We start from the raw sequence: 11,473 nt of genomic DNA, 5'->3' as shown, positions 1-11,473 counted from the left end.
GGTGGTGAACCCGAGGGTAGAGAAGGATCCATTAGCAGGTGTAAAGATGTTGAATTTTAATATAGAAAAACAATGAACTGAAGTCCCAAAAGGGGACGACCCCAAAGGGTAGACAGGCAGCAGCACAAAAGGGCAAGACAAAAACGGGAGAGTCAAAAACCAGAGAAGACTAAGAGCAGCAGACAAAGGTAACAAAAGGGCCAAACAGGCAGGAGGATCAAAAACACAGAGCAAGGATCAGAAACCAGAACATCAATCAGAGAAATACACAGGATCACAGCTTGGTAAAGACACTCAGAGAGGCAATACTTCGCACTGGCGACTTGTGAACAGAGTCCTTAAGTAGGGTGTGGTGAATAGTAAATTAGAGTCAGGTGTTCTGGTCAATATTCCAGCGATGGCGCCCTCTGGCGGTCACGGGCGTGATTGCCATTCCTGACACTAGCAAGGTGTGCCTAATAACGTGGCCGGTGAGTGTATATACTATATATACTATATTATATAGTGTATATGATTGTGATGGAAATTGTGTTATACTGATTACAAGAGAATTGTGAAGTGTGATTCAGTATGAAATCATGTGCTCATGTGTATGTGTGTATTATGACCTATGTTAAAGGAATGTGCAGAGGTAGAAAACACTCTTATCTGCCTTGACCCGCGGACCCATCAGCTGTTTCTATAAGCTGCTGCTTATGCTAAAACATGAAAACTACTGTCAGGAGAGAATGCACATGTAAGGCAAAAACTGTCTACTGTGCATTCTGCCTTGTTTCTCAGTGTGCCCAAATGTACTGTAAACATGTGATAAGAACCCCGCCTACTAAACGGTATAAAGGAGGGGGACGGTTCTCTCTCCTCTCAGCTTCTGTTCTAGACTGAACTTTCATGCTTATTTTGTCTATTAATAAATTTCTCTTTTAACCACGCCTGAGTCCTCGTATATTTCAGAAATTTCCACGACAATGATAATGAATTACATGAATGGTTTATACCTATTATTTTTACATTTTAATTATGACCAAAACTGCTATATTTATTTAAAATATCATGGGTATACATTCAACATAATACTAATGCTACTCCCACCACTAAAACTACTGTAAATGTTTTGTTAATTTTCCTTAGCTCAAGGACAGTAACGTTTCACTGGGGGCCATCCCGTTATTTACCACTAGGTGGAGTATGGATGCCATGCAGGGCTAAATGATCACTTAATTCTACATATTTTAAATCTATTTTAATTATCTAACAATAAAAATGAATTATTGTAATAATTTAACCATCAAGCTAAAAAAAGTCTAGATCTGGTACCATGGAAATGTCTTCAGAAGGTACAAGGTGTGTGGAGCACAATGCTAATAAATCTTTTTTTCTTTTAAACTTTAGATAATTCTCCAGTGGTCTGTTTCTGTATTCATACAAGTGCTAGAGCCATCATAAGCTCTTTTTTGAGGTTCTAATTTCTGTAATCCATGTTAAATTAACTTATTCCGACAGATGCACATGAAGTCAGAATCACATGCCCACTCAACAGGCAAACAGACCATCTTTAGTAGAATTAACAGCCTTTAAAATAACTTGGATGGTGGCTGCAGTCAGCTTCTAGGAATCCTCATGAATTATCATTTGTGTAAGTCAGATCATATGGTGGTCTGAATGCCACCCTCATCACACAGTCCATAAACCACATACAGTGAATTAAGTGTAAATGGAGTTTGTCACCATACTGGACCAGTAAGATAACACAATGCAACATAATGTAAACATATTTTATTCATTCTGCTTTAACTGGAGACTGGAGTGACTCTGGAGTGTAACTGGAATCTTGGAGGTTAAGCAACAGCTGAGCTGGAAGACAAGAGACAAAAAGGTCATTCACTCACTCAAACACTAGCTTTCACCTTCAGTGCTGTAAACCACCTAATAGGTTTACCTGGTAGGTTCTGCAGATGCATCCTGGTATCCAGGATGTCCTGGAGTCTGTTCATCAGCACAAAGTAACGTAGGAGAAGCTCCTTGGGCCACAACACCTTCTCATCCTCCATCTGGAGCTGCATCACCTGCATGTTCGCATACTGGGAGAAAAACTTGATGTTTTTCATCCACTCCCACAATCAGAATTAGAGAAAATAATTTCTTCCTTAAATTGTGCTACCTGCACACTAGACTCGGTTCCATCAAAGTTATTAAAAGAGGTATTACCAGCGGTAACTGAACCTCTTCTAACTATAGTTAACTCATCCATTACAATAGGTCACATGCCCAAATCATGTAAATTAGCAGTTATTAAACCTCTGATTAAGAAACCAAATCTTGATCCTACTGTACTATCTAATTATAGACCCATTTCAAACACATCATTTATATCTAAGATCATAGAAAAAGCTGTTGCCCAGCAATTATGCCTATATCTGCATAGGCATCACATATTTGAAAAGTTCCAATCTGGTTTTAGGCCCCATCACAGTACTGAAACAGCATTAGTTAAAGTAACAAATGACCTCCTCCTTGCTTCAGATCAAGGTTATGTATCGCTGTTAGTGCTTCTTGATCTTAGTGCAGCTTTCGACACAATTGATCATAGGATCTTGCTAGAAAGGTTAGAACGCTGGGTTGGAGTCTCTGGCACAGCCCTTTCATGGTTTCATTCTTACTTAACAAATCGCTATCAGTTTGTAGAGCTCAATAATATTCCATCCAAACGTACAAAAGTTAAATATGGGGTCCCGCAAGGCTCCATTCTAGGACCACTATTATTTACATTATATATGCTACCATTGGGCACAGTTATAAACAAACATGGTGTCGATTTTCACTGCTATGCAGATGACACTCAACTTTACATATCAGCCAAACCTGATGACAAACTCAGTTTAAGAAAAATTGAGGCCTGTGTAAGAGATATTAAATGCTGGATGTCTCTAAACTTCCTCCAACTTAATGAGGACAAAACAGAAGTTCTCCTTCTGGGCCCTAAGGCCTCAAAACAGAAAATTCCAGATCTAATGCTTAATCTCGCAGGCTACCCCATTACACCTGGCACAGTAGCCAAAAACCTAGGCGTCATACTCGACTCTGACCGATCATTTGATAAATACATAGATAATACTACAAGGATAGCTTTTCTACATCTCCGTAACATTGCTAAATTAAGAAATGCATTATCACAGGATGATGCGGAAAAATTGGTGCACGCCTTTGTTAGCTCTAGATTAGACTACTGCAATGCACTACTGTCAGGATGTTCAAATAGGAATCTAAATAAACTTCAAATAGTTCAAAATGCCGCAGCCAGGGTTCTGACCAGAACTAGAAAATTTCAGCATATCAGTCCAGTCCTATCAGCCCTGCATTGGCTCCCAGTTAAATTCCGTATTGACTTTAAAATTCTTTTATTAACTTATAAAGCATTTCACGGGCTTGCTCCTGAGTACCTTCAAGAACTTATTTCCTATTACGAACCCCCACGCCCACTAAGATCACAGGGTGCTGGTCTTTTATTAGTTCCAAAAATTAATAAGGTAACAGCAGGGGGAAGAGCCTTTTCTTGTAAGGCCCCCCAGCTTTGGAATAATCTTCCAAAATGCGTCCGGGACTCCGACACAGTCACAATCTTTAAGTCTAGGTTGAAAACCCACTTATTAAGTTTAGCGTTTGATAATTAATATCCCCCCTTAGATAAAGGTACAGATCCAGGGGTTCACAGGCGAAGGGTTTTATGGTAGACTGGGGCGCTGGTGCTGTCGTCCTGTCACTGCTCGTGGTCACTCAAGTTTGTTGACAGTGCAGTGGACGGATGCCATTGTCTCAGAATGCCCCCAAGCCTATGTTACCTTCTGGTTCTGCCTTTTTAGCTAGGCTGTAATAATTTAACTAAATGCCGGAGATGCTGCCACACTCCGGAAATGTTTATAATTTCACCTGTCCTGTATATGTCCTCATACAGAGCTAATTTTCCCTGTTTCATTTCTCCACATGGCTGCCCGCCTGCTTGAGGAATAATGAGATGAGGAGACCAGCGATCCATCCTGGGCCAGCCACCTCCTGCCTAACCGGATGCATACATCATGATGGACATTATTACATATTTTTCCTTTTCTTTCTCTTCTTTCTGTCTAAATTGTTGTTGTTGTTGTCATGGTGACCGGTGTCGGCCAGAGGAGGATGGGTTCCCCCCCTGAGTCTTGGATCCTCTCAAGGTTTCTTCCTCATGCAAAAAACTAGGGAGTTTTTCCTTGCCACTGTCGCCTTTGGCTTGCTCACTGGGGGCTAGGACTCGGCACTTGTAAAGCTGCTTTGTGACAACAACTGTTGTAAAAAGCACTATATAAATAAAATTTGATTGATTGATTGATGTTCTCCTCCACATACGTCTCCCAGTCTAAAATATCTTCTTCATATACAGTGGAGTCTCCTGGGTGGAAATAGACTCCTCATCCTCCTCAAGTGTAGTAGGAAGTCTGGACAAAGAGCAAAATGCAGTAACCAAAAAATACCTATATAGTAACCAAAAAGTTGTACATTGTACATTGTATTTTGGACTAGGGCTTGTCATGGTATGCCAGCCCTGTAGCCCAAGGGAGACGCCCACACACATCTGCACACACCCTTCACTTATTCTACACAAGTGACTGTAAGGAAGGAGTGAAGCTACACAAGCCTCCCGCTCTTCTGAAGTCACAGCGCCAGGGTCTCAACTTCTCGAAACATGCATGTTCAATCTCCTGAATACTAATGACCTCCACCTGTCCCTGTGTGTCCCCACCCTCCTCCACCTTTCTTACACTACTCACTTACCACTTTACATTGTGAAGTTTTGCCTCTGACGTTGCATAGTGAGCGTTCCTTGCTCGTTTTTGCCTACCGTTGTTGTGACCTTTGCTTCTCCCTTACACCTCATTCTCAGCCCGACCCCTGGATTTGTAATGGACTCTGGACTGTATGGACCATGCTGCTGCCCTGACCCTGCTGCCCTGTGTTCGCTTCTTTTTGTACTGTGTGTTTTGTGTGTGTCTTGTGCTGCTAGCTACAGTAGATTGTGTCTGGAGGATAAAGAAGCACTACGCTGCATTTAGATCCTTTTGTGGTTTTTCCAGCACATATTACAGTCACAAATGTTACAGGTTTTGCTTCCCATCTATGTGGGACCATTACTTACCCACTAACTAGAGACTGGCTTAATCTGCTAAAATCAGAACAAAAAACAAACAAAACTTGGCTATTAATTTGTCTATTTGCATGCATAAAGATTGTCTGAGCAAATTAAGTAAAAAAACTACAGCATGAAAGAACTACTCACCTGCATTTCAATTCGTTGTTGCACTTGAGAGTTCGCTCCTTACAGAACCGAATGTATTTTCATGTGTGGGTATGCAACATGGATTTGGCTTATTAATATTGTTCATTAAATGACAATGAATGAATTCTTCTGCCCTTGCACAACTTTACCATCTGCATATTTCATTCAGCACAACTAATGACTTGTAGTGTAACCTACCAAAAATGCCAATTACAATGTTCAGGAATATGAAGGGGCGAATACAAATCCACAGAACGATGTAAATGCTGCAGGTGATGCTGTCCAGCTCTGGAACCCTTTGTACTTCTGACAGCAGGACACACCAGTGAGTCATGGTGAGCAGCGTGAACAGTGTGATAAATGCATTGTGCAGATCTCTGGAGAACACAACCAGCACGCTCACTTTCAAAGCAAACACTGGCAATTATCAAATACAATGTAAAAACTGAGGAGTCCAAAATGACTGAGGAGCGACATTAGGCAAACAGCCAGAGAAAAGAACCAAGAACTATTTACTACTAATGTCACGGCCTTTCCCGACAAAGGGCAAAATTTTATATTTCCCTTAGCCCAATCCCAACCACTACACCTTGGGGAGTCGCAAGTTGACAAATGCAGAGAGAAGATGGGAATTTGCACAATATATTTATTCAACAAAAGAATTTTATATATAAAAAAAAAAAAAAAAAAATCCATCAACTCCAAGTGCACCCAGTCCCAGTCCAGAACCTCGGCAGCCAGTTCAAGGAGGGACACGCAACAGTCCACTTAGTGTTCTGGATAGCAATGCTGCAGACAAAGGACAGAACAAAAACAAAACGCAGTCACCACTCAAAATAACTGAAATTGTAACAAAGAAACACACAAACCCACAAAGACGCAACACAAAAATGGAGCCCAAAGAATATAGAATATTTTAGCCAAACAAAATGTTCCCTAATAGGCTAGCACTGGAAAAAAAAAACTACTTAACACCACAGCAAACCCTCCAAATTATAAACCCCAAAATAAATCAAACCAAACAAATCCAAATCCCTTACACACAACCAAAAATCAAATAATGAAATAAACCTATAGCAGTACCCAGCCTAATAGAAAGCAACTTAGCTATTTATAGCAACGGACTCCAACAAACTAAAACAAAAATGAAAAATTAAAATGTACTGCCCTAAAACTACGACTGGTGGATGGCAGAAGGTTAAAATTCTTCTAAAAAGGTAGGGGGTTGCACTTAGCTTTTTATCAGTGCGCTTCTCGTGCACAGACAGCACCAGCAGCAGAGTCTCTCACGTTCTCGCTTTCACCAGCAGCTCAGCTGTATTTACTCCGGCACGTCCCAACTTCTCAGATCAGTCGGACAAAACAGACACCGCTTGGTTCACTCGGTTCACCCTTCAAACAACGGAAGTCTTTCCGCTTTGTTGCGTACTTGCCAGAGTCGGGAGCAGTGTCCGCCTGTGTCACGCCTTTTCTGGCCTTTAACACATGAATGGTGGAGAAAATCAAGCGTTGACAGGTCATCTAGGCTACATGCTGTCTAAAGTGACGTCATTCATGAATAGTCATTTTTTATTAGAAAGCCTTTTATCTACTAAGATTTGGAAGAAAAGCAAGGGGCTATTTACACAATTCCCATAGAAACGCAACCCATTAACAGATAAAACGGATATAGCATTGAAGTGATGATCACCTTTACAGCTTGTTATTTAGCAGTTGCCTGTAGTCTGCTGGTCTGAATCATGTTTAACTAATTAATTGTAATGAAAATACCATCTAAGCATTAATCATTTTAAAATGGTAGTCTGTAGCCTTATCACACAAGGGGGGAGGAGTGTTAATGTTGAACAAATAATAACTCACTTGAAACTTACCAGTAATATAAAAAGATGTAATATACCACACATACCAGTGTGAGTGGTAATTTAGGAAGGAAGTTTCTAATTGTGTCTAGCCTTATAATTTTGATTGTAAGGGCAGGGTAAAGGTTAGGTTTCTGCCAACATGTAAAATCTTATGGAATTTGTATCTGTCCCCATGGACCGAGGTATTTATGTTCCCAAATCTGAAAGGCAGAAGCCGTTCTTAATGAATGATCTCCTACGATTGGACGACAGGAACAGACAGAAATAGACCTGAACTGAACTGAGCAGATGTGTAGCCTGTCTTGTTAAGTGAGGATGTAGGTGCTTACATGTGTATCCTGACTTAGTCATGGCATGGAGTTGGGTTTAGGGGGATACTGCTGCTTCTCCCTGGTCCACCATCCACGGGACCACGTTCTTCTCTCCAGCCCCACTGGAGACAACAGCAAAACAGGAGCAGCTGGAATTCAGCCAGTTCTCTATGTGTTTCAGCAGATGTACCTGAGTTAGAAGGTGAGCTACTACCTTTGCATGTAGAAAAGCAGGTAGGCTGTTTTTGCCCTGCTCTTAAGGACGGCTGGCTCTGTCTTTTTTGAAACCTTTGAATCGTTGAATTTTAACCAGCACTCTCCTTTCTCCTCAGCTACGTCGCTGATGTAGTGCCCTGTCAGGGAAGCAAGATGTCATTAGTCACTTTATAGTTTCTACTGCATGTTTGTGGATATTATCAGACTGCTCACCACTGTCCATGCTGCCACCCAAGTGAGACACCACAGCGTGGAGTCTGTAGATGTCTGTGTGAACAGTTTCCTGCAAACAACAAGTACATCTGTTTTTTCATATGATTAAGTAAGAATGCATCTTAGATCGTTGATATGGGTCTCTCTCATATCTATCTATCTCTCTCAGCCTGTCTTTCTCAATCTCTCTCAGCATCTTTCAATCTTCTTTTTCATCTCTCTCTCTATTTCCTCACCAGTGGGCTGACGTGCTGTACTTTCTCTCCCTGTCCTTCTCTGCTCTCATTTACTACTAATGGGTTGAGAGAACTACATCATTATGGCAGGTACGTATAAACGTAGACAGGTTGTAAATCCAAAATTTAATTGATCACTGTAGGAAAATGGCTGATGTTTACCTTGTTCTGGCACAGAGCTTTTCTCCAGATTATCCTCCTCATGTCCTTTGTCCTGGGTGTATGCTGGTCCACTGTGGACACATCACAAAGCCATTCAGTTAGCGTCTCATTGCTAATTGTGAAAGGGTGGACAGAGGTGAGAGAGCGTATGCTCAGGCCGTTGTACAAGCTGACCTTAACGGTTGGCCGAGTGAAGCCACTCCAGGGAGGACAGAGAGGTCCAGCTCTGAGGGGATGTCCATTAGGTTTGTTAGTTTCTTGCCCAGCATGTCAAACCTCTTAATGTGGAGGATCAGAACTCTGTTCCAAAAGGAAAAATGATGTAAGAATTGGAAGAGTGTGAGATGACTGCTTTAAAACTCATTGTTTGTGGTAATTCACATAACGCGAGACTCACCGTGGGAGTGTGAAGAACTCCACCACTTCACATGCCTCGGTGCCTTGACCACATTCACATTTGAACTCCAAAACCGTTGACTGAAAAAAAGTTTTGATTGAGAGTGACAATGGTTAGGATGGCTCCCTAACTTAACAAACTGGCAAAAAAAGTGTTGTCCAGTAGGGGTGTGTGAGGTGACAGACCTTGAAGTAATTGTGTAGGCTGTCAGTCAAGGTAGAGCTCAGGTTAACAGAGAGGTGGTTGAAGTCCTCCACTCTGGAGCTCTGCAGTCCACAGCTTTCAAACAACAGAAATCAACAGAGAGGTTACAACATTCACACAGAAATAACCCACATTATCCCATACCAAGTGTGTGCATACTTTGTGACAATGCACACTCTGAAGAAACACATGTTAAGAACAGTTGATTTACAAGAAGGAGATGTGGTGATATAGCACAGAATTACCTGCTGCAGGTGCGCACAGATTTGAGGTGAAACTCAAAATTTGCCACAGGGCAGATGTAAGAGAAGGAGGAAACCCTGAGTGTCTCTCCCTCCTCCTTCAGCTGAAGCAAACACATCATCAGGAACTCATGGGCATCCTGTGGAAGACAGTACATCGGAACGGCATTACTCCTGGACTTCAGCAGCAACAGAGTTGAGAAAACAAAGAAGGTTGTGTGCAGTTCCTGCAGACTACTGCATGTGGTTCTGATGTGTTCTAAATGGCTCAGAGGGTTGTTTAGCCGAACCTGTTCGTAGTCCTCTCCAAACGCAGGGCATCTGACTGAAATACAGGCATTCAGGGCTCTCAGGAGCTTCTTCTTCTTTGAAGAGCTACGACTAGTGAGCCTGCCTTGCTGTAGATCTGCAAAACATCTACGCACAGTAACAGGGAGACCAATGTGGTTTATAACTCTCAGCATCACAACACCTCTCTAAGCACTCATAATTGAACAGTTCATTTAGACATGTGAATCCTCTGTTCCTGATTGGCTACCTGAGCATCTGGCAGCTGGATGGATCCGTCCAGCTGGAGCACTGAGCTCTGATGGGGCTCCAGAAGCAGGAGAGACTCAGAAGACACTGCAGAGTGGCGTTCATATAACATGTATTCCCAATGTTGGGAAACCTAACAGGACATTAATGTTTAGAATAGATTTAATACATAATCAGTAAAACTTCCAGGCCACTAGGTGTCAATGTCACATAATTTCAGAATTTGAAGAAGAACTGCAAAAATACTTATTGCTCCTTTAATTGCTACGTGCCTTTATTTTGGTTCAGAGATAAAGACTGTGTACATTACATCTGTGTACACTGCAAAATCACGTAATGGTTGTGTGCTAAAACACAACGTGTTCAGTCTTTACTCGAGCTGTCGGATCTCTGTGTCTCTGCCAGCAGAAACAGTGGGGGCGTGTCCTTGGCCCTCACCCTGGCCACTCTCAGTCACCCTTTCACTACTGACGATGTGCGGTAACAGGTGCTGCAAATTCTGCACACGAAAGTCTCCCTCTACCACAACAGCCGGAAATCTGAAAGAGAGAGTAGAAGTGACAGATGAATATGGAGTTTGTGTAGTGCACAAAATGTTCACATACATACAAATGTTGTTTTTAATATTTTTCAGTTTCTCTTGATTTATGCCACAATGTCAATATATAACCATTATAGATTGTCCATACTTTACTGTGCCATGAAGATGACTTTAATAATGTACCCACCTATCCATGGGCACGGAGCACACATCTTTATCAGCAGCCCCTATGGAGAGAACAAAACCTTGGAGTAAGTGTCTTTGACTAAAACATACTATAGGGACAAAATCATAAAAGATTCTGAGCTCTGACCAGGAACAATCCCTTCCGTGTTCTTGGGTTCAGTAGGGAGTTTGTTGTTGGACCTGGGGGCAAATAATTCCAGGGAAAAATCATAGACAGAATAAATAATAACCAAATGTGCATGTGACTACACATGTGCATGTGACTACACAATTCATAAGGCTGGGACGGTTTTCATACCTGGTTAAGTGTCCCTCAGAGGAAGAGGAGCAAGAGATGGAGGAGGAGCTGACATTCAAGGACTGAGTGTCAGTTACTTGTGTCAGGGAGGATGACTCTATATGTCTCCACCATCTTTGCTTTTTCTTCTTTTTAACTTCACTATTCACACCCTCTTTGTTCTTTTTCTGTAGGAAAGCATTGGTTTGTCAAATCATGGGTATGGGAAACCTCAGTACACCCTAAAAAGCATCACATCTTAAATCGAAAAAATATCGGAGAAAATATCGGAGAATCGGAGAATAACCGGTATAAAAATGCCGGTTACTCCTTTTTAGACCACAACGTATAAAAACGTTAGATAGCTACCTTCATACACGAGTAAATGCAACCCATTTGTCCGATATACGCTCCTTCCTAACAGAATTAATGTAAACGTCGTCGCGTCGGGTTTGCAGGTACATTAAATGTGATGTTCGCGATATATTGACCTGGTTCTATTGTGCAGCGCTGTCACGGCCTCGTTGTTAACGTCAGTAGCTATATGACGTAAATAGTGCTGCGTTCTGTTGTCGTTAAGTGTGAAGCTGTAAGCTCCAGACTATTTAGCACAACTTCTATACCCTATATCCAAAACCAAACACTTAGGTCCTCAGACACAGGTCTTCTGGTGATTCCAAAATACAAGCTTGTTACTGCTGGTGGGCGCTCATTCTGTGTAATGGCCCCAAAACTGTGGAATGGCCTCCCGCAACATCTCCGCCTCTGTTCATCCTTTTCCTCCTTC

At 41.8% G+C, this 11,473-nt stretch overlaps 2 protein-coding genes and 1 long non-coding RNA gene across 4 annotated transcripts; all 3 read right to left on the bottom strand.

Annotated features, from left to right (window-relative positions):
• Positions 1–5,983: 5,983 nt before the first annotated feature.
• On the bottom strand, positions 5,984–8,597 carry LOC143502739 (ubiquitin carboxyl-terminal hydrolase 37-like). 2 transcript variants are annotated; one of them, XR_013127139.1, is made up of 7 exons: positions 8,477–8,597; positions 8,303–8,373; positions 7,905–7,974; positions 7,690–7,828; positions 7,494–7,597; positions 6,732–6,778; positions 5,984–6,642 (listed from the first exon to the last, which is right to left on the bottom strand). XR_013127139.1 is itself a non-coding variant. In XM_076995426.1 (6 exons), the coding sequence occupies exons 2-5, from the start codon at positions 8,342–8,344 to the stop codon at positions 7,531–7,533; spliced, it is 318 nt and encodes a 105-aa protein (XP_076851541.1). In that variant the 5' UTR covers positions 8,345–8,373; positions 8,477–8,597; the 3' UTR covers positions 5,984–6,778; positions 7,494–7,530. The 2 variants fall into 2 exon arrangements, 1 of the variants encoding a protein (XP_076851541.1); XM_076995426.1 differs by having other exon boundaries at positions 5,984–6,778.
• On the bottom strand, positions 8,455–10,502 carry LOC143502743 (uncharacterized). Its single transcript, XM_076995431.1, has 6 exons — positions 10,411–10,502; positions 10,057–10,221; positions 9,684–9,815; positions 9,436–9,562; positions 9,302–9,324; positions 8,455–8,602 (listed from the first exon to the last, which is right to left on the bottom strand). Exons 1-6 carry the CDS (start codon positions 10,416–10,418, stop codon positions 8,455–8,457), a joined length of 603 nt encoding a protein of 200 aa, XP_076851546.1. The 5' UTR covers positions 10,419–10,502.
• A 32-nt stretch (positions 10,503–10,534) lies between these two features.
• LOC143502759 (uncharacterized) lies at positions 10,535–11,473 on the bottom strand. The gene is made up of 3 exons (XR_013127158.1): positions 11,056–11,473; positions 10,708–10,874; positions 10,535–10,589 (listed from the first exon to the last, which is right to left on the bottom strand). It is a non-coding gene; the product is annotated as an uncharacterized LOC143502759 (long non-coding RNA).

The sequence above is a fragment of the Brachyhypopomus gauderio genome, unplaced genomic scaffold (assembly GCF_052324685.1).
Source record: "Brachyhypopomus gauderio isolate BG-103 unplaced genomic scaffold, BGAUD_0.2 sc204, whole genome shotgun sequence".
NCBI classification, from domain to species: Eukaryota; Metazoa; Chordata; class Actinopteri; order Gymnotiformes; family Hypopomidae; genus Brachyhypopomus; species Brachyhypopomus gauderio.
The sequence above is the reverse complement of the archived record's forward strand: the minus strand, read 5'-3'. Positions and strand labels throughout refer to the sequence as shown.

What these genes read in the sequence shown, in the direction of transcription:
- LOC143502739 (XM_076995426.1), bottom strand. Translation starts at nt 8,344, where the DNA reads ATGAGGAGGATAATCTGGAGAAAAGCTCTGTGCCAGAACAAG. An exon ending in GGGTGGCAGCATGGACAGTG is followed by an intron (nt 7,829 to 7,904) that starts GTGAGCAGTCTG and finishes CTTCCCTGACAG; the next exon opens with GGCACTACATCAGCGACGTA. An exon ending in CTGCTTTTCTACATGCAAAG is followed by an intron (nt 7,598 to 7,689) that starts GTAGTAGCTCAC and finishes TGTTGTCTCCAG; the next exon opens with TGGGGCTGGAGAGAAGAACG.
- LOC143502743 (XM_076995431.1), bottom strand. An exon ending in ACAGAGATCCGACAGCTCGA is followed by an intron (nt 9,816 to 10,056) that starts GTAAAGACTGAA and finishes ATGTCCTGTTAG; the next exon opens with GTTTCCCAACATTGGGAATA. An exon ending in TTGGAGAGGACTACGAACAG is followed by an intron (nt 9,325 to 9,435) that starts GTTCGGCTAAAC and finishes TTGCTGCTGAAG; the next exon opens with TCCAGGAGTAATGCCGTTCC.